We start from the raw sequence: 22,172 nt of genomic DNA, 5'->3' as shown, positions 1-22,172 counted from the left end.
ACCGGCCACAGTGCCTCCAGCCCTCCAGCCCTCCAGCCCTCCGGCCCTCCAGCTCTCCGGCCCTCCAGCCCTCCAACCCTCCAGCCCTCCAGCCCCGCGCTGTGGTGGACACTCTGATTTGCGGCTCCAATTAGCGTCCGGCCGGCCGTGCCGCGGGGAGTGACCCCTCGGGGGGCTCGGCGTGCCCCGGGCGCCCATGGGAACCACGGCGGTGTCGTGGCGGTGGCGGGGGTAGTTAGAAGGGGCGAGGCTTGTCGGCGGCTCCGAGCTCCGAGCGCCCGCACGCTGCCCCCCAGGGCCCCCCTCCGGCCCCGCCCCGCCCCACTGCGGTCCCAGGCGTCACATCTCGCTCAACTACCGCAGGACTGCTTCCAAACGAGCGGCAGAACAGACGGCCGGGGCCGCGGGGGCCGTCCGCAGTGGGGCTCGACCTCGTGAAGGTCCTCACCACGGCCGTGGCGCGGCGCCCTACCGTCGCCGTCGGCACTCTGTCCCTGAGAAGCGACGGCCGAGCGTAGCGGGTCACCCGAAGCCTGAAGCCGCCAGGGCTCTCATCCCAATTTGGTGGGTGGGGCCGGGCGGGGTGATGCCCCACTTTGGACACTGCGACAGCATGGCGACAGCATGGCGACAGCATGGCGACAGCATGGCGACAGCATGGCGACAGCATGGCAGCACCGAGACACCGGGCGACGCCGCGGCACGCTCCAGCACGCCGCCGGGCCGGCCGGCACTTTACGGCCCTTTTACAGCGTGTCGACGGCCTGGTAGCGCCGGGCACCGCCTCGCAGCGCCTGGCAGTGTACACACGGTCCGGCGGCGGTCGTAAAAACGGGAATCAAATAATGGCACGGCACCAGTCCGTCGGGGAAGTCCCTTCTGTGCGGTGTCGACGTGGACTCGATGGCCGGGGCGGGGTGATGGGCAACAGCAAGGCGCCCCGCCCCGCCCCGCCCTGCCCCGCCCCGCCCCGCCCCGCCACTTGTCGCATCTACACTCCGCGCTCTCTCGGCCCTACGGCGCTCTGCGGGCGCCACGCCATTTCCATCTTTTCCCGGTCACTCTTTGCGGCCAGATGGCTCGATTTTCGATTCCCGCCCTTTTGCCTCCCCGAGCTTTGCTCTGCTTCGCTTTGCTTTGCTTCGCGAAGATTGTTTTTCTCCGCTCTCCCTGCGCCTTCCGCCCGGCGAGTCGCTCCGCGGCCCGCAACCACCATCCCCACGACCCCTACACTGCAGCCCGTGCAGCCCGTGCAGCCCTTCACCCTCGACTATCAACGTCCAGGCTCGGCCGGCATGAGTGCATGTGGATGGATTCCAACGCAATGCAGCGGCTGAACAGGGTTTGCGTTTTGTGGTTGTTTTTGTTTTTTTTGGTTAGCCTTCGCCCTGCGTGTGTTTCTCGCTCGCTGAGGCTCACGCCCTCGCCCGCCCTGTGCGAGCCGGCGAGGTGTTGGTGTGGTATAGTGGCATGCATTTAGAGCTCTTTTAGGGCGTGGCGGGGTCGGTAGCGGAGTAGTGCGTGCGTGCATGTGTGTGTGTGCGCGCGCGCGCGTGTGTGTGTGTGTGAGTGAGTGACAGAGAGAGAGAGAGAGAGAGAGAGAGAGAGAGAGAGAGAGAGGGAGAGAGGGGGGCACAGGGGTGTCGGACGGGGCAAGGCGTGGCCCGCGTTACGACCCTCCCCGCCGCCTTCCGCGCGCATTTCCCGCGGGAATCCGACCGTGGTTCTCCATCCCCCCTCCTCCGCCGACACATTTGCCCCGGCACGGCAAGCTTGGCCCCACCGCGCCGACCGAGTCAGAGTTCGCGGCTAAACACTCAGCCGCGCGGCCTGCAGGGCCTTTGGGGCGAGGGGGGCGAGGGGGGCGAGGGGGTCAAGCTCTCTTTGGCCCACACTCGCCCTGCACACTTTCGCCCCACGCCATTCGATTCCCGTTGTGTTGTTCTGCTTTCTTTTCCCGCCCCTTGCGCGCTGCACTCTGCTTCCTCCAGGTCGATGTTGGTGGGCTCGCTGCGGCTCGCTGTGTGCGTGCGCGAGAGAGAAAGACGCGTACGAGTGTGTTGCCACGGCAATGCCGCCCCTGCCCTGGGTGTGCTGGTGGCCACTCCAAATCCAGTGGCAAGTTTCCTCGCCACTAGAGTGGCGTCTTTTCCAAAGCGCCAAAATTTGGCGTTCCCATCCCTGGTTTCCGGATTCCATGCCAAACTTTGGCGTTACACAGAGAGCGCCAAAATTTGGCGTTCCATCCCCCAGAGCACCACAGACCAGAACGCCAAAAATTGGCGCTGCAAAAGAAATGCAATAATTTGGCTTGAAAAGCAATACCCGTTCACAGAAAAATAAATGTGCATACAATAGTTTTCAGTGCTTAGGATCCCCAGTTCAAATCACAGCAATTATACTATGAAAAGTAGAACTGGACCAGTAAAATACAAGACCTGCCTGCATCTGTATTTTCAGGTTACGTGTCAATGCCGCTGACCAACTATTGAATCACTTTGGTTTGGCCAGCGATTCCTGAGACACTTGGAAAATGGTACTCACATCAACACAAAAAGCTGGATATCACTTAGTCACTCTCTCTTGATAAGGGGTTGACACAGCAAGGGGTCTCAGTCCGTTCTCAAATCAAGAAGACTTGAGCTAGCCTAGCCTCAAAGCCCTAGCCTGGCCCTGTTGCATCACGCCGCTCCCTCTTCAAAATCTTCCTCAGAACAACACTTGAATAGTTTTCAAATGGCCCGAGAGCACTCAGGCCTTTCGAAAGTACTGCGACTCGATAAAACATGACAGACACACACTATCGTTGACCGTGGCGAGACGAAATGCACACAAAAGTAACAATTTGAATGTTTCGTTTGTCTTAGAGAAGTAGCCATGTTTACTGTTTTTGTTGTTTTGCTTTTGTTGATTGCTTATGCGCCCTACCTGTTGAGTGCGAATAAAACGTGAAGGGGGAATAACATGTTATTCGTACGCAATATGTTATTCACCATCCACGTTATTCACCCTCCATGTTATTCGCACGCAATATGTTATTCACCCTCCACGTTTTATTCGCACTCAACAGGTAGGGCGCATAAGCAATCAACAAAAGCAAAACAACAAAAACAGTAAACATGGCTACTTCTCTAAGACAAACGAAACATTCAAATTGTTACTTTTGTGTGCATTTCATCTCGCCACGGTCAACGATAGTGTGTGTCTGTCATGTTTTATCGTGTCGCAGTACTTTCGAAGGGCCTGAGTGCTCTCGGGCCATTTCAAAACTATTCAAGTGCTGTTCTGAGTAAGATTTTGAAGAGGGAGCGGTGTGATGCGGCAGGGCCAGGCTAGGGCTCTGAGGCTAGCTCAAGTCTTCCTGATTTGTGAATGGACTGAGACCCCTTGCTGTGTCAACCCCTTATCAAGAGAGAGTGACTAAGTGATATCCAGCTTTTTGTGTTGATGTGAGTACCATTTTCCAAGTGTCTCAGGAATCGCTGGCCAAACCAAAGTGATTCAATAGTTGGTCAGCGGCATTGACACGTAACCTGAAAATACAGATGCAGGTCTTGTATTTTACTGGTCCAGTTCTACTTTTCATAGTATAATTGCTGTGATTTGAACTGGGGATCCTAAGCACTGAAAACTATTGTATGCACATTTATTTTTCTGTGAACGGGTATTGCTTTTCAAGCCAAATTATTGCATTTCTTTTGCAGCGCCAATTTTTGGCGTTCTGGTCTGTGGTGCTCTGGGGAATGGAACGCCAAATTTTGGCGCTCTCTGTGTAACGCCAAAGTTTGGCATGGAATCCGGAAACCAGGGATGGGAACGCCAAATTTTGGCGCTTTGGAAAAGACGCCACTCCAGTGGCGAGGAAACTTGCCACTGGATTTGGAGTGGGACGAGGCAGTGCCGCGCCCCGCGCGCCCCGGTGATCTTTGCGAGCCACTGCACCTTTTCTTTTGGTTTCTCCCTCACAACACTGCCAAAAGGCACGGCTCTCTCACACGAGCAGTGCTGCCTCGCTGTGACCTTGCTCAATTTGTGTGTATGTGTGTGTGTGTGTGTGAGAGAGAGAGAGAGAGAGAGAGAGAGAGAGAGAGAGAGAGAGAGAGAGAGAGAGAGAGAGAGAGAGAGGGGGGAGAGAGAGAGAGAGGGAGAGAGAGAGAGAGAGAGAGAGAGAGAGAGAGAGAGAGAGAGAGAGAAGAGAGAGGGAGAGACTGTTTAGTGCGCGCGCTTTGAGTTTCCCGGAATCCTTTCCACTCACACTGCTCCTCGCCCTGTGGCTGGGCTGGCTGGCTGGACTGCCATGCCGATACTACAGTCGGGTCGAGGCCATGGCGGCGTTGCTGCGGTTCCGGACATACCGCCGCCGTACTGCCATCATGTACTACCGGACGCAGCGAAGCGGCGACCCAATGCCGCCGACCTCGGTGGGAAAGCCTTGTTGGTGTTTCACGTGGAAAAGCACGCCCCACACCACAGCAGGGCGTAGCGCCGGGCGTAGCGCCGTCGGCCCTGTCGGCCCTGTCGTCGCTCGATACGGCGATACGCTTGATGAGGAATCAGTGGGCCCCGCTAGGCCCCGCTAGGCCCCGCTAGGCCCCGCTAGGCCCCGCTAGGCCCCGCTAGGCCCCGCTAGGCCCCGCTAGGCCCCGCTAGGCCCCGCTAGGCCCCGCTAGGCCCCGCTAGGCCCCGCTAGGCCCCGCTAGGGCACGCTTCCCCGCCCCTTCGTCTTGTGTGAATAACGCGCAATTATTGTTTCGCCTCGTTCCGCTCTACTAATTGCATGGAAATCATCATCCACGATGAATTCAACCCCAAGCAGCGTTGCGTCTTTGATGTCGTGCGGAGCACCTCTGCAGAGCCCCTCTGCGGATCGCCTGCAGAGGCGAGGGTAGGCCAGCCCGCGCCACACGGCTGCGCTCGGGGGCGCAGTGTTGCCTACCCGCCAGGCGCTCTCTTCCCAACGGCACTCGACGCCCTCGACGCGGCGGCGGGGCTGTTTTCGTGTTGTCCCCCGGCGAGAGTTCTTGACCTCGGCGAAAGTCATGAAAGCGGGGGATAAGGAGGGCCAGGACTTGTTTACCTACGGACGAACTCTCGAGTGTGCTTGGCGCCGCTTGGCGCGCCACCTCAATTGCACCACCAGAGTCGTGAGATTCTTTTTATAAATCCCGAGAGAACCCTTGCGCGATGTTTTTATTGCCAAACGACCCTCTGATGGCGGAGCCCCGTGACCTTCGACGTGGCATAGTCCTCCATCACCCTGCAGCTGCTGCTGTTGCTGCTGGTAATCATTTTCCCGGAACTCCCACCGAAATATATTTGCGGCCCTCTGCTGGTTTGCGTGGCGAAATTACCATGATTCGCGCCGCCGGGGCCCGGCTCGGCACGGCTCGGCCCGGCTCGGCGCGCTACCCAAAGGCACGGCCTCGGTACACGTACACTGGCCATAATTTAATTTGCACTCGCTGCTTGAGGGGTCAACGCTCCGGGGGTGCGAAGGGCCGGCGCCGCCACCGCACCCTGCGTACTGCGTACCCGCTGCGGCCGCCGCGGCCCTCGGAACTACTTCCTGAGCTTGTTTCGGGGTAAGGAAGGGCGCGGCCGCGGCCCGGCGGCCGGCGCAGCGAGGAAGGAAGTCGCACCAAATTATTTACCCGCCTGTGAAACCAAACGTGGACAACTCCACACTTCCTGGTGTAGAGTAAGTCTCCACACTTGGAAGTGCAGAGTTAGCAGCCTCCACACTTCAAGTGTGGAGCAGCTCACATGGCCCCTATCTCATAGCATGGTGCAAACGTGGACAACTCCACGTTTGGAGTGTGGAGACTGCAAACTCTGCACTTCCAAGTGTGGAGACTGAAAATTCCGCTCCTCCGCATTTCAAATGTGGAGTTGTCCACGTTTGGTTTTACAGTGATCTTGCTCTCCGCTCAGCACCGCCCCAGGCCGTGACCCAGGCCGTGTGTCAGGCCCTTGCCTGCAACTCGAAAACCGACCTGGCTCTATCCTGCCTACAGACTGATTTCGAATAGGCATTTCGTTCGACGCACTGCCTCTGTCTGTCGCACTCAAAGGGAGCCTTAGAGGTGTGAGGGAGGCAGAGCGACGAGGACTCTGTCGGGCACCGCTTGGCTGCCCACACCCCTCCCGCCGCGTCGCGCCGCGTCCCGCGCATGACAGCCGGAGCCTAGCCGCCTCACAGACATTTCGGCCAAACGAAGCGCTCGAGAAAGAAACCGAAAAAAAGGGTTCTGCCGCGGCATGTGATCCTGATCCTGCTCTCGCGGTCCCATGTGCCCTATCTGGCCCCCAGAACAAGAGCCCATTTGCCGATAACTTGAAACATAAATTCAGTTTTCATTCACGCCGCAGTTCTCTCCAGTCGGATCTCACCGCACACTGTGAAAATTTTTCTGGTCTCCTGATGACAATTTCAAGGCAAATGTCATCAAATCAGTTGATGAGCTGGTTATGGAAGTCTGATAATAATATGTGATCGATTTGCGATAAAACTGTCGTAGTTTTCTAGTTTTCTGTGTTGTCACGAAGTATGGCAACAAATTTTTATTGTGTAGGGACACACCGTTGCGCGTGTGCGCGTCAACATGTCGGTATGTGCGCGCGGAAGCATGAAATTTTTTCTGCGTGTTCAGTTGAGGACCGTAGAGTGAGTGAGAGAGAAAGAGAGAAAGATAGAGAGGAAGATAAACACGAAAAATACAGATGAGAGTTCATTATTTCTTCCCTTTTGTGTGCATCCCAGTGCCAGAGCGGCCAGAGCAAGCAGGGAACGGCATTTCCTCCCGAAAAGGCCCACTCAATCAGGCGTTACAGCTCCGCCCTCCGCACGTGCAGGCCGTGCACGCGCAAACGTGCCATAGGGCCAGTCTCTCTCGCTCACTCGCTCACACACATACACGCACGCGTGCGCTCACTCACACACATACACGCACGCGTGCGCTCACTCACACACATACACGCACGCGAGCGCTCACTCACACACATACACGCACGCGTGCGCTCACTCACACACATACACGCACGCGAGCGCTCACTCACACACATACACGCACGCGTGCGCTCTCACACACATACACGCACGCGTGCGCTCACTCACACACATACACGCACGCGAGCGCTCACTCACACACATACACGCACGCGTGCGCTCACTCACACACATACACGCACGCGAGCGCTCACTCACACACATACACGCACGCGATGCGCTCACTCACACACATACACGCACGCGTGCGCTCACTCACACACGCTGCGGTTCGCCAGCGCTCCGGCGATAACACAAAGGCGAGGGAGGTAATGCGATTTGCCGACGGAGCTTGAAGGGAGGCAAATATTCCCCGTTGGATACGCTCGGCCCGCCTCACAGGGCTGCCTGCCCGCCTGCCTGCACTCTGCCGTGACGGTGCTCGGTTCGATCAGAGCCGGTGGCGAAAAGAAAAGGGCCAGGAAACTTTGATTGTGAGCAATAGTGTCGATTTTGAAAACATTCTGTTTCTCGTAAGGAACGAGGAGTTTGTTACTTAATCACGAAAACTAATATTTCCGGCAAATTTTTGAAGGACTTGGATGAGATTTTGGTGAAATGAGAAACATTCCTGATTCAAGGTCACCCTTTCTCTCTGGGTCGAGTTCGCACAGGTTGAATATGCCAGCGCGTGCAGGACTGCCCAGGACCGTCCAGGACCTGGCTCTCTCGGGAGGGCCGGAGTGGGGTGCGGGCGTTGGCAGGCTCCCTCGGGAGTCCCGCTGGGAGAGCCGCAGCGGGTGGCGCGCCGTGGCGGGTCCAGGTGTCGGTGGAGCAGCAAGGGCTGGTCGCAGGGCGGGGCAGGCTGGGCGGGGCAGGCTGGGCGGGGCAGGCTGGGCGGGGCAGGCTGGGCGGGGCAGGGTCATGCGTACGCCTTCTCATGGTCATGACTAATGATAGGAGAGCCCTTCTGGCACAAGGGGCGCTCCGAGTGGCCAGGTCCCACCCCCTGCCCCTCCTTTCCCCACCCCTCCACGCTTATCGCAAGGTCCCCGTGGGTCCCTGCGGGTCCCGCCTTTGTCCCGCGTCACTTCACTCCTCTCTCTCTCTCTCTCTCTCTCTCTCTCTCTCTCTCTCTCTCTCTCTCTCTCTCTCTCTCTCTCTCTCTCTCTCTCTCTCTCTCTGTCTCTCGCGTGTCGCCTTGCGGAAATGGAGACGGCACCCGAACGGGGGGCTCCATGGAGGCGGCAGACAGACTCCTCCCCAAAAAACATGTTCAAACAACACACACAAAACCAACAAACGTTAAGTGAGCGACTTGCAGGTGCTTCCCTCTTACTTGTTTTTCTTCCATTTTCTTTTGTTTCCATGCGCTTTATTCTAGGAAACAAATTCAGCTTTACCACCAACCTCTCGTGGCACGTGCAGTGTGGAGTGAGTGTGCGCGTTGCTTCGCAAAGCGTCTCTCTAAATATTTTTTCAACAACGCACAACGCAGCTCTGTGTTGATCATGGGATTGATAATAATCGTTTCTTTGTATTTACATAAGCTGGCTGCGCATGTGATATGCATACCATCACAATTTTTCAATTAATGTAACGTCACGTTCGCGAATCGTGTCACGATCCTCTCAAAATTGTGTCACACTGGTATGAAGGTGACATGCCTGACGCCTGTCTAAAAAGTAAGTCAGTCACAGTTTTCGCTTGAGCGTGAATCGATGATTTCCAAACGAACGTGACTTGATTCACACATTCGGACTAGTAAAAGTGTGACTTCACACTCGTTGAAAACAAACAGATAATCGGGGCAGGTCAGCGAGGTGTCGTGTCACACGCTGAAAGGCGTTCGCGGCGATGCGGACGGACAGTTAGGACGGCGTTCGGAAATTCAGAGTGTGGCGGCCCCTCGCGTGGGGAGGCTGGGAGTGCGGCGCCGAAGTGCTTGAGCGCCAAAGTGCTCACAGGGTCGAGAGCCCAGCGCCTCGGGAGACAAAACGGTCCAGTTTTGTCTGCCGGGTGCAAAGTTGTTCGTCCAGCAGGAGTGCTTCCCACCGGATGGGGCGGGGCAGGTTGCTTTCGACTGGCCACTTTCGGGACACCATATTGATGGTAAGCGGGTCGGACGGGGAAGAGGAGGGATTGAAGGGGAGGGGGGAAGCGGCTACAGCACGCTCTACCTACGGCAAAGTAACGACAAAACTGTGCCGGCAGCCAGACGGTGTGGCCCGGGCGGGGTGGTTCCGGCAGCAGTGACGGCGGGTGGCGGGGCGGGGTGCGGAGGGGTGGGGCCGCGAGAAATAGAAATCTATTCACGGCTGCGCCCCTCCCCCTCCGCGCAGTGCGCATTGCGGGGTGTCACTTGGCGGTGCCTACACTGCCTGCCGCGACGCACCGCCGCCACGCCTCGATACCTTGTCGCGTGTCGATATCTCGAAACCGGGCACGCCTGCGAGACCTCGAGGCACGACCCTGCACCTCGCCTGTCGGACCGATTCCGAGAGTCGTTTCGTCGCTCTGCCTCTCTCGCGCCTACACAGGGTCCCCTTTGAGTGCGACAGAGACAGAGCGGCGAAAACGACCCTCGGAATCAGTCGGCTGGGCGGGTGTCTCGTCCCGCGCCTTGACGGGGCACGAAAGCGAGACGCCTTCGTGAAGATTCTCTTTCCGGGTTCTGAATAAAGCCTCCTGAGGGCCAGGGCGACGTCACTGAGGTGTCAGCGTGCCGGAATCGGCCAGGGTGACGTCACTGAGGTGTCAGCGTGCCGGAATCGGCCAGGGTGACGTCACTGAGGCATCAGCGTGCCGGAATCGGCCAGGGCGACGTCACTGAGGTGTCAGCGTGCCGGAATCGGCCAGGGTGACGTCACTGAGGTGTCAGCGTGCCGGAATCGGCCAGGGTGACGTCACTGAGGTGTCAGCGTGCCGGAATCGGCCAGGGTGACGTCACTGAGGTGTCAGCGTGCCGGAATCGGCCAGGGTGACGTCACTGAGGTGTCAGCGTGCCGGAATCGGCCAGGGTGACGTCACTGAGGTGTCAGCGTGCCGGAATCGGCTAGGGTGACGTCACTGAGGTGTCAGCGTGCCGGAATCGGCCAGGGTGACGTCACTGAGGTGTCAGCGTGCCGGAATCGGCCAGGGTGACGTCACTGAGGTGTCAGCGTGCCGGAATCGGCCAGGGTGACGTCACTGAGGTGTCTGCGTGCCGGAATCGGCAGCACCGCGCGTCAATTCGGAAAGCTTTGAACACCGAGCCCGCCTCCCTCCACGTCTCATGTTAAATGCAGGAGCGCTAATTGTGTAATTGGCACTACGCTCCCGTTGTAGGTGCCAGCCTCGTTTGCGTTTCGTTGAGACAATGCCGTTCGCATGCAGTCCGGCCGACCCACCTCGAAAGGGGAAAGAATCTAATAAGCCCATTTTCGGGCAGTTGGCGCGTCGAGAATTTTGTGTTCTCCAGTGGCGGTGACGAGCACGGAGCGAACAGCAGGGAGTCCGGAGTCCCGGGCGGGCTTATAATTAGCCGAGCAAAGCCCGGCGAAGCCCCGCCCCTTCCCGCTCTTTGGCGGCGTCGCGGCGCCGCGACTCGATTGCGCGTGGCGCGTGGGAACTGCTAACTTTTTGGGCCGATCTTAATCCGGCCGGCGAGGCTCGGTGGACCGGCGGCCTAAATGAATTTTCATGCCTGGGCGGTCGGGGCAGCCGGGCCAGCCGGGGCTCGATGGGGTGGGATGAAAGAATCATCATTGTCGCTAACGTCATCAGACTGGCGGCGGTGGCGAGGGACGGAGATGAGAAAAGTGGTCCACTCCTTGCACGCCGTCGTGCCCGCTACGAAATACATGTTCCTTTCGACATCTAATGTCATTTTCATGGGTTTATAGCATTTGACCGGCCTAAATTAGACCGACAACAACTAGGACCTACCTATTCAGACCCACCTGGATAAAAATATTGAAATTAAAAATTCAAGAAAACATATTGTCGGTTTTGACCTATCCGTCAATCAAAAATGCCAATATTATTTTTATTCATTTTTTTAATTCAATATTTTTATTCGGATCGGTTAAAACAGGCACGTCTAGTTTTTGTCGGTCTGACTTAGGCCGGTCAAATGATCGGCTCCCATTTTCATTGAAAGTCACTCTATGGTTAAAGCTTGTACCGGTTGCCGATCACGAAATATCGGCGAAAGTAGCGGGTCACGGCCGTCACGCACGGCCACCGCGGCGCACTTTTCTCATCCCTGCTGAGGGACGAGGCTTCGGCAGCATTTTCCCCCTCCGTTCGAGAGCACTTCATTTACGCGGAAGTTTCCGCTCTTTCTGGATGTGCTGACGAAAGCTTGCAGCCAGCGCGAAGCGCGAGTTGCGCTGCGCAGCCTTCGCAAATAATTAAAAAAACAGTCGGAAAGAAGTGTCACAAGTTCCGATTCCGGCCGAACTTTTCCCGGATTAAGATGTCTCCATTCGCCGCGATTGCTTACAGATCGATGTCTTATTCATTGCCTCGAAGCAAACGTGGCACGGCGAGGAAGTTTTTAAAGAAGGCTTCGGATGAAGGACAGCGCCCGAATCAAGGACGAAGCCCCACACCGCACACGCGCGCACACGCGCCTCATGCCGCTTGACCCGGAGCGAGCGAACGTCAAGTCCAGCGGCCAGCAGACTGATTCAAAGAGTCGTATTCGTCGCTCTGTCTCTCTCGCACTCATGTGACGTCCCTTGTGTGAGAGAGACAGGGCGACAAAAACGACGCTCGGAATCAGCGTCTGCTGGCGCGGCCTAGCGCTTCCCGTATCGAAAAGCCGCTCTGAGCCTCGGCCGGAACGAATCCGAGCGAGAAGCCTTTCTTGACGCCACTGTGCGGGGCTGAGCGCCGCACGCAATAAGAGTGATAGAGCGCGCGCGCGCGCGCGGGAGAGAGAGAGAGAGAGAGAGGGAGAGAGAGAGAGAGAGAGAGAGAGAGAGAGAGAGAGAGAGAGAGAGAGAGAGAGAGAGCGAGTTCACGAGAGGGGGAATGAAGTTGCGTGGCGCAAAAAAAGCGACGCGACAAGAAAGACCGGGGCTTTAGTGGATGTAGAGCTCGCAGATGAAAGGGGTGATGAAAGAGGCCTGGGCTAGCAATCTGAAAAACGGTGACGACTAGGACGGCCGCGCCACCCAACGCGAGGCGTGGCGTGGCGCGCTTTACTTGTGCACACCCTGGGCTGCGCTGGGCTGCGTCACCACGTCCCATTTACTTATTGCGGCGCTGCACAAACTCATTCGCCTTTGCTTTATTCATCCGCACCCTCTCGCTTCCGTGGCGTGGGGTGCCGTGCCGTGCTGTGCCGTGCCCCGCCGTGCCATGCCCCGCCTTGCCGCGCGGCTACGGAGCGAGACATTACGATTCGATATTGGCCGGGGCGGCTCGGCCGGCGCCTTATCGCTCTCCGTGTTCCCACCCGTGCTAAGCTGTGCTGCAGCGCTGTTTGTTTCGTTTTGTTTCGTTTCGTTTTGTTTCGTTTCGTTTTGTTTCGTTTTGTTTCGTTTTGTTTCGTTTCATATTATTTTATTATTGTTTGTTGTTTGTTGACTGTTTGTTTATTTGTTTGGTCATTGATTCATTCATGTCTTTTCAAAGTGTGGCGGATGGCGCGCGGCTACCTCGCGCAGTGCGGTGCTGCGGTGCTGCGTTGTGTTGGCCGGGAGTCGCGGAGGCGGGTAGATTAGATTGTTTATTTGTTTGTTGATTGTTTGTTCATTTGTTTGTTGATTGTTTGTTCATTTGTTTGTTGATTGTTTGTTCATTTGTTTGTTGATTGTTTGTTCATTTGTTTGTTGATTGTTTTTTCATTTGTTTGTTGATTGTTTGTTCATTTGTTTGTTGATTGTTTGTTCATTTGTTTGTTGATTGTTTGTTCATTTGTTTGTTGATTGTTTGTTCATTTGTTTGTTGATTGTTTGTTCATTTGTTTGTTGATTGTTTGTTCATTTGTTTGTTGATTGTTTGTTCATTTGTTTGTTTATTTGTTTGTTGATTGTTTGTTTATTTGTTTGTTGATTGTTTTATTTATTTGTTGATTGTTTTATTTGTTTGTTGATTGTTTTATTTGTTTGTTGATTGTTTCTTTGATCATGGTTCTGTTTTTGTTTATTCATTGTTTTTTGTGTCTTTACATTGTTACGTAGACCCTAAACACGAACATAAACAACAACAGAGACCACAGAACATCGACAAGAACAAGAACAACAACACAACATCAACAACACGCAACAAAGCGATCCGCAGCGTACATGGGATGGCAGGCCTAATCCTCCATCAGCACCCGCACGAGAACAAAAGAGGATCAGGAAAACAATCACAGCTGCCCGTGATTGTCAGACGGTGTCGCAGGCAATCAAGGAGGCGGTGCGGCGGATGGCCGGACGCTGGCCAAGCTTGTCCGGCGCGGTGGCGTAACCCGCAGCCACGCGCAGCCACGCGCAGCACCCGGAGCCTCCAGCTTTTCACATTGTTCGCGTCCGCGGGTCATGCTTTGCTAGGGCTGCCAGGGCCACGTTAAGGGGGAAAAACGGGGGACCGAAGGACGAACGCGGGCTGTAATAACCGTGGACGCACAATGCGGGCAGGGGCACGAACACGAACCACACAGGCTCAGGAGTCTCTCTCGCACCTATTCAGGAGGCCACGCGAGAGCGAGAAAGAGAGACCCTCGCGATGCTGAATCAGTCTGCAGGTCCAGCTGACACCCCACTCAGGCCCGGTCGCGGCGTGGCAGCGTGGCTCTGGCCTGACTGCGTGAAGCGCTTGGAGTGCGCCATGTATCATGGATCCACTTGCACCGCAGGCACCTGGCCGTCCACCTGTCCGAAGTGTCCGCCTCTTGACCTCCACCCCACTCGCCCCACCCCACCCCTGTCCGCACTTCAACCCGTGTCGCCCCAAACTGGCGGTGTCGGGTGTCGACGCCGTGTTAAGCACCCTGGCAGGGGTCGTCTAGTGGGCGGGGAAGCCAGGCCCGCAAGTCCAGAGCGTTCAAAACTTGAAAGTGATTTTCTGCCGAGCTGAGTTCCCTTCGCCCCTTCAGCCGGCCCTTGTTTGGTGCAGCTGGCTGGCCGTGGCACAGCTCGGCTTACAGTGGGTCGTGGCCCTGCTACCCCGCACCACGCGGCCATGGATTTTATGTCAGTGCTGTTGGGCCCCGGGCTGCCCCGGGCTGCCCCGGGGCGGTGGGGTGGTAGTGGTGGCGGCGGTGGAGGCAGTGCGACGCGGAAGCGTCCCTAGGGCAGCGAAATCATGTGGACATACTCTCAGACGCGCTGACCGTGAAAATGAAACGACCGAGGCAGTTGAGTGCTTCTGCAAGCCATCTGGGCACGACGCGCCACGCGCCGCGCGCCACACGCACGCCAGGCCGGGCCGCGCGTGAGTGGAGGGCACAGCACCCTGCGGTTCACACCACCGGAAAAAACAAAGCTTCGTGTTGGCGGAAGGCCGCAGTTGCTTGGCCGCTGGAGGAAAACTGGCTGGGCAGGGCTAAGCCACATCGATCGCTCGAGGAAGACTGTCTTCGAAAGGGATAAGCGACACTTATTGATCGCTGGAGGAAAACTTGCTTTGAAGGGATAAGCGACACTTATTGATCGCTGGAGGACAACTTGCTTCGACGGGATGAGCGACACTCATTGATCGCTGGAGGAAAACTTGCTTTGGAGGGATAAGCGACACTTATTGATCGCTGGAGGACAACTTTGCTTCGACGGGATGAGCGACACTCATTGATCGCTGGAGGAAAACTTGCTTTGGAGGGATAAGCGACACTTATTGATCGCTGGAGGACAACTTTGCTTCGACGGGATGAGCGACACTCATTGATCGCTGGAGGAAAACTTGCTTTGGAGGGATAAGCGACACTTATTGATCGCTGGAGGACAACTTTGCTTCGACGGGATGAGCGACACTCATTGATCGCTGGAGGAAAACTTGCTTTGGAGGGATAAGCGACACTTATTGATCGCTGGAGGACAACTTTGCTTCGACGGGATGAGCGACACTCATTGATCGCTGGAGGAAAACTTGCTTTGGAGGGATAAGCGACACTTATTGATCGCTGGAGGAAAACTTGCTTCGACGGGATGAGCGACACTCATTGATCGCTGGAGGAAAACTTGCTTTGGAGGGATAAGCGACACTTATTGATCGCTGGAGGACAACTTGCCGCTGGAGGGCTGCAAGGAAACTTGATCGTTGAGGAAAACTTGCCGCGGGGGCGCTTGCTGCGAAGCAGTTATGTTATTCGGCCGGGCGCTTGGAGTGGAGCGGAGATTCATTGAACTCATGTCGGATTACCGCGGAGAAATCAGGGCTGCCTTTCAAAGTGTCAACTGTCAACGCGTGAGGCGGAAACTTTGTGGCTGCTCTCGCATAATTTCCATCTTGAGCCCCGTTTTCCCGCTCAGGCCCTCGACAGCCGCCACGGCCACCCCACCAGCAGCACGGCGCTATCTCGCTGCCGCAGCCCCGATCGCTGGCGCCCCGCCCCGCCCGGCCCCGCCCCGGCCCGCCCCGCCCCGCCCCGCCCCGCCCCGCCCCGCCCCGCCCCGCCCCGCCCCGCCCCGCCCCGCCCCGCCCCGCCCCGCCCCGCCCCGCCCCGCCCCGCCCCGCCCCGCCTCGTGGCGCGTGCCGGTGCGTGTTGTATCGGCGTTGTTCGCCCGGCCACGGCCGCCAAGAAGCACGTCCTGCTGCGAAGCGCTGCTGGACACGAAGCTGGCGGGGGCGTTGTTGCGTGCCAGGGTAACGGGGAGCGGAGAGAAGAGAGAGAAGGCGTGGAGCGAAGCCCTCTTTCAGACCAGAGGCGGATGCTGGATGCTACTTCGGACTGCGCGAGGACCCGAGAAAGAGGAACTATAAAATGCACCGAGAGCGGCACAACTTTGTCCTTTCCCCCTTGCGCCACGTCAATCCTTATCGAGTTAAACCAGCTCTAGAGGCCTCGTCACAACATTTTTCCCTGATGTCCCTCTCTTGCTTATGGATTTTTTCCCTTAACGTTGAGTCAGTCCGAGTCCTGGCGTGGCAGCCGCGCGCTGAGGTTCCTTCGCCCACCGATCACGTAGCAACCCGCTTCCTCTGCACTCTCTCTCTCCCTCCTTCTCCTCTCCCCCCCCCCCCCTCTCTCCCCCCCCCCTCTCTCTCTCCCTCTCCTCTCCCTCTCTCTCTCCCCCCTCTCTCTCCTCCTCTCTCTCTCTCTCTCTCTCTCTCTCCTCTCCTCTCTCCCCTCTCTCTCTCCTCTACCCTCCCCCTCCCTCTCTCTTCCCCCTCCCTCTCCTCTCTCTCTCTCTCTCTCTCTCTCTCTCTCTCTCTCTCTCTCTCTCTGTCTCTCTCGTTCACAGAACTATCCCCGCCACGTGCAACAGGAGGGCGGACTGGCCGACGTGCTGAAGGTGGCGATGCAGTGGTGCATGCTTGGCCGGGGCGGCGGTCGGTGCGGCCGGGGGGTTGAGGTAGGTGCGGCGGGAAGTCGGAGGGGAAGGAGGGGAGGGCACTTCCGTCTCGCTCCACGTTGGGATTATCCTTCCGCTCCGTGATGTTCGCCGCACTATATTCTCCCCCACCCCTTTCCCTTGCCGCCCGGGCCTCGAGCAGCCTTGCGGAGACGTGCCGCGTCTACGCCCACGCCGTTTCGTGCCGTGGCGTGCCGTGGCGTGGCGTGCCGTGGCGTGGCGTGGCGTGGCGTGCCGTGGCGTGGCGTGGCGTGGCGTGCCGTGGCGTGCCGTGGCGTGGCGTGGCGTGGCGTGCCGTGGCGTGGCGTGGCGTGGCGTGGCGTGGCGTGCCGTGCCGTGGCGTGCCGTGGCGTGGCGTGCCGTGCCGTGGCGTGCCGTGGCGTGGCGTGCCGTGGCGTGCCGTGGCGTGGCGTGCCGTGGCGTGCCGTGCCGTGCCGTGGCGTGCCGTGGCGTGCCGTGGCGTGCCGTGGCGTGCCGTGCCGCACCCCACACAAACACAATATATGGCTCCACCGGCGGCCCTGCGGTGCGACGGCAACACGACGAGAATGCGTCATAGAGGACAAGTGCCATGTTTTTGTTGGGCGGAAAATAAATCTCCGAGAGAAGACGGCCCACAATCCTGTCCGATTCTTGGTCCATCCCTCACCGTGCGTCATGTTACGGCACGTATATGATTTTTCGTCCCTCAGCTTTCTTGAGGTGACTGGGGTTTTCTAGCGTAGACTTTGAGTTTTGTTCAATACGGTGGTCCTTGTTCGCAGGGGCAACCTTGCCTACAATTCATACACACACGTACACACACACACACACACATCCACTGACCTGGTACAGGATGAACCAGCGCTGCTGCCACTTGCCCGAGTCCGCGGCGCGCTTGTGCAGATAGCCGGACAGGGAGTGGTCCACCTGCGCGCGCTCGGACAGCATGATGAGCTGGGCGTCGTTGACGCGCACGTTGCGCTGCATCTTGGGGCTCAGCATGCTGGTGGCGGTCCCTGTGGCGGTGGTGGTTGCGGGTGGCTAGTCGATGGCGGCGCTACTGTCGGCGGCCGGGCCCAGAGCCGGGCCCCGTCGGGGAGGCTGGCCTGGCTGGCGCTGGCGGCCTGGGAGTGCTCCTGGGGCGGGCGGGTGCCGCGTGATCTGTCGCGCCGCGCGCGACCACACGCACACGCAGTGCAGCCACGACGGGTTCCTGCGGCACACAAAGCACGCCGTGCTGGACTACCCGCCTGCTCCATTCGCCTTCGGCTTCGGCACGCTGTACACACTGCAAACCTAACTGTCTGCTAAGTACACACTTACAAACGCATGCTTAGCCAAGTACACACAAATGCATGCCTGCAAGTACACACTTACAAACGCATGCTTGACGCCGTATAACTCCATGCGTCAAGCATGCGTTTGTAAGTGTGTACTTGCAGGCATGCATTTGGAAGTGTGTACTTGCAAGCATGCATTTGTGATTGTGCACTTTAGTAGACAGTTAGGTTTGTAGTGCAGTGGGAAAGAAGGCCGGTGGAGGCGGCCAATACTCTAGACGCGTTTTGAGCTCCAGAGTCGCTAAATGGGACTCGAACCGAGCGTGTGACCCCACCAATGGATTGCTCTCCGAACGAGGCATTCGTTGGTGGGGTCACACGTTCGGTTCGAGTCTAATTTAGCGACTCTGGAGGTCAAAACGCGTCTAGAATTTTGGCCACCTCCACCGGTCTTCTGGCCCACCAGGCGCCCCAGCTGACAACCTATTACAAGATTGTGGAAGAGGGGAAAGTCGACCCATTCCGCAGCGGGCAGCGGGCTTGATCAGAGTCAACCGCGTCAACGCGCGATGCCAAGCCATCCCCACTGGCGCATCACCATGCGCAGTACCCGCAAAAGCGCCTCTCTGTCTCTCGAAGGCCCGAAGGCCACCGCGTGCCCTCTCGGCGGCGCCGTGTTTCATTCATCGGGTTGTCACTGCCATCAAACGGGCAGCTCGGTGGACAAAGCCACGGTGCGGCCAAGTGGCTGACATTGAGCGCCACTCACGGCGAGGGCGAGGCGGAGCGGGGCGAGAACGACCTCTGTGCTGTGCTCGGCCAGCTCGGCCAGCGCAGCCGCGATGCCCCGCTATCCAGCCATCGCCCCCCGGCCGGCCTCGCGGGCCCATTCATTATTCCACGCCAGGGAAAAAAACGACCAGTAAAAAGCAAATTTATTTATCCTATTCGACGCCGTTGAACCTCTCATATTGCTTATCTCTCGTTACTCTCGACCGTGTATTTCACAGCTGTTTTTCGCGCCCTTTTTTGGGGGACGTCTCAGTGTTATTAGCTCTGCTCCCTGCGCCGCGGCGCTTCGCAGACGCATTCCTCGCGAGGAGGGGCCGTCCGTGCCGCTCCACGCAATCACGGAGGAACCGGGGCGTGCGCCGCGTTAAAAAAGAAGGGCACGAAGAGAGGACGCTGCCTGCTGTTCGTTTTTGTCGGCGCAAGTCACTAATGTCCCAGCAGGGCCATGTCGGGGGCTTCACTGCGACCGAGAGTCACCGAGAGGCCGAGGGGAGACAATCTGCTGGAGGCAAAGTTGGCGGCGCGGCCGGGCTCTGGGCCGGGCCAGCCAGCAGAGCAAGGCGAGGAGGAAGTTGAAGTGCGGGCCGACGGAGGTGGCCGCATTAGCGCGAAAGAGATGAGAGCCGAGAGAGAGAGAGAGAGAGAGAGAGAGAGAGAGAGAGAGAGAGAGAGAGAGAGAGAGAGAGAACAGAGAGAGAGTGAGTGAGTGAGACAGAGAGAGAGAGAGAGAGAGAGAGAGAGAGAGAGAGAGAGAGAGAGAGAGAGAGAGAGATGGGAGACGCGTTGCGTGCAGGCGGCCCGCGGCGGGAAGCACTGACCGACCGTCCCCGCCACCAAGCCCGCGTGCTTCGGCTTGCTTGGTCCGCTTAGTCAGTAGTTACTCCTCGTCAAGCAAAACCACGCGCTCGTTCCGTTCGGCAAGTTTGGCCGTGATTCGCAAACTCCCCCAAGAGGGCCGCCGCGGGGGGCTCTGGGGCCCTGCGGGGGGCTCGGTCTTGGTGGAGGGCGCGTCGGGGAAAAAGGGGGAGGGGCTACCCTTTGACGTCACCGCGCGCCAAAACATGCTGCTGGTGCCGACCCCGGCCGCTGTCATCCCGTACGCCCGGAGCAGCCCCCCCCCCCTTTCCCCCACTGCCCACCTCGAGCGCCTTTCTATCTCCCGCGCTGTTTTATTCTGCGAGCGCCACTTTGGCCATTTTATTTATACGGCGCCGCGAGCGGCATCGCGCTCTATTGTTAACCGGACACCCGTCATTACGCTCCGCCCCGCCCCGCCCCCACCCGCCAGAGCTGACAGGCCTTTTAGCCGCGCTGGCGTGCAGGCCTCAATTACCCAGATTCATCGCGGCGGACCGAGGGCGCCCTTGCTCCACACGTTGCGCCCTGACTGCACCCACGCTGGAAACGGACTGCACCCTCTGTGGAAAAAGGCTGAACCCTCACTGGAAACTGACTGCACCCACTGGAAACGGACTGCACCCACACTGGAAACGGGCAGTACCCACTCCGTAAAGGGACTGAATCCACACTGTGTCTAGACCACACTGGGAACGGACTGCACCCACACTGCAAACGGACAGTACCCACTCCGTAAAGGGACTGAATCCGCACTGTGTCTAGACCACACTGGGAACGGACTGCACCCTTGCACCCGCTCTCTGCGCCCACACCGTAAACAGACTGCACCCACTCTGTGCACCCACTACACCGCGAAGAGGCTCAACAGTTGCTTTGTTTCCACGGAAGCAATGCCGATCCCCACCGGATAAGGCCCCCCCCCCTTTTCCCCCAACCGCCCCCACCTCTTATCAGCCCGGGCGACCCGCAGCAGCCGAAGTAGAGATTGCGACTCGGATGACGTTTTTCGATGCAGTGTTTTTGTCTCCTTTTATGCGCCGCGGTTCGGGCAACAACAGACTGACTGGGACCACAAACTGAAACTTTTCAATTGGACTTGATGAGGACGGTTTCCAGGCCGATTTCTGATGGGTTCGTGTTCGCGGAGGTGCCCTCCCCGCCCCTCCCCGCCCCTCGGCCACCGCCACTCCGACAACTTGTCCGCGCTGCGCCGTCCTCGTTTCGGAACATTTGTGAGTGTTCGGTTGGTGACCTTGAAAACTTTACGACAATAACGGGCCAATATAACAATGGGAAATAAAAGTTTCCATGGACTGTGATGATCCCCTCATGGAACCCACGACAGGCGCGGGGCGAAAAGGACCTTGAGGAGAAGCCATACGCACTCCATCGGTCGGAAACAAAGACAACAATGACTGCAGCCCCGGCCCGGGCTCAAACATTATTGCCAGTTTCTGTAATAGGGTGGAAAAAAGCTGATGTAGAATGCAGATGCATTAATATGGAGCGAGAGAAGAGAATGATGTGTGGTGGTGAGCGTGAGAAAGAAAAGGAAAGAGTCATAGAAAATAAATAAATAAATATGAGAGCAAATCGATTTAATAGTTTCTTGAAGAGGCGTGCGAAAATAGGCGAAAGAAGAGCACGAAAGAAGGATGATCGGAGTCCGCCAGGCACCGCCCGCGCCGCCCCGCACACTAGAAGCCCTTCGACCGCGCCAAAGCCCTCCTGCACCAATTACTGGTGCAGTGGAATTACCGGCAGTAATGACGTCGGCGCGTAATCCACCCAAACTGGGCGGTGAGCGCGATCGGAAATGAATCATTCTCGCGGCTAACACACTATCGGACACGGCTAGTCATCGCGCGCAGGACCTCCGCGGCGATTGGGACCCCAGGCCATTACCGATGCAGCCCCCGCTTGTCGGGCACGAACCTCACACGAGTCCCTCGCGTGTCCGCCGCGTGTCCGCCGCGTGTCCACCGCGTGTCCCTCGCGTGTCCGCCGCGTGTCCGCCGCGTGTCCCTCGCGTGTCCGCCGCGTGTCCCTCGCGTGTCCGCCGCGTGTCCCTCGCGTGTCCGCCGCGTGTCCCTCGCGTGTCCCTCGCGTGTCCGCCGCGTGTCCCTCGCGTGTCCGCCGCGTGTCCCTCGCGCACCACTATCAGGTGTCCGCGTCGCGTCCCTCGCGTGACATTGGCGAGTCTCTCACGCCCTCGTCACGCTGGTTCCGCACGCGTGGTGCGGCCTCGCGGGCCTCGCACGCCCGCCGCGTGCCGTGCCGCTCCCCGTGCCGACGCCCCCGCTTGCGGCGCTGGCGGTGCTGGCAACTGTTGCGCGAGGCGCGGTCGGCGCGGTCGGCGCGGACGGCGGCCCGGCGTCGTGCCACCGATACTCACTGGAAGGACACGGCCGCAGCGTCCCTGTAGAAGCACATGACCGCGCTGCTCCGCTGCGCCGCGCTGCGCTGGCCTGGCCGCTGGCTGGCCTGGCTGGCCTGGCTGGCGCCCTGCTCGGCGCGCTCTGGGAGCGAGGGGCCAGGCAGCGCGCGGGGCGGGGCGGCCAGAGGCAGCGAGGCGGGGGCGGGGCGGCCCGGGGCGGGGCGGCCTGGGGCCTGCTGGCCTGGCTGCCTCTGCTGGCTCAAACAACCACCTGCTACCAGCGCGCTGGCATGACTGAGGACGAGACGGGGCCCAGAACGCGTACTGGCGCCCCCACCAGCCGCGCAGCACCGCGCAGCCGAGCCAGCGAGCCACCCTCCAGCGCCACGGGGGTGGGGACCGGGACCGGG

The 22,172-nt window shown here is 58.6% G+C and overlaps 1 protein-coding gene across 1 annotated transcript in view; it reads right to left on the bottom strand.

Moving 5' to 3' along the window:
• The window catches only part of LOC117647244 (ras-specific guanine nucleotide-releasing factor 2-like), a 66,748-nt gene extending 49,173 nt beyond the window's left edge, over positions 1 to 17,575 (bottom strand). The window contains exon 1 of the mRNA XM_034388926.1: positions 17,299 to 17,575. Within this exon, the coding sequence (XP_034244817.1) occupies positions 17,299 to 17,457 (159 nt within the window). The 5' untranslated portion in view covers positions 17,458 to 17,575. The remainder of the gene's footprint in view (positions 1 to 17,298) is intronic.
• Positions 17,576 to 22,172: the final 4,597 nt, after the last annotated feature.

The sequence above is a fragment of the Thrips palmi genome, unplaced genomic scaffold (genome assembly GCF_012932325.1).
Source record: "Thrips palmi isolate BJ-2018 unplaced genomic scaffold, TpBJ-2018v1 HiC_scaffold_10, whole genome shotgun sequence".
NCBI classification, from domain to species: domain Eukaryota; kingdom Metazoa; phylum Arthropoda; class Insecta; order Thysanoptera; family Thripidae; genus Thrips; species Thrips palmi.
This window is presented reverse-complemented; position numbering and strand designations above follow the sequence as displayed.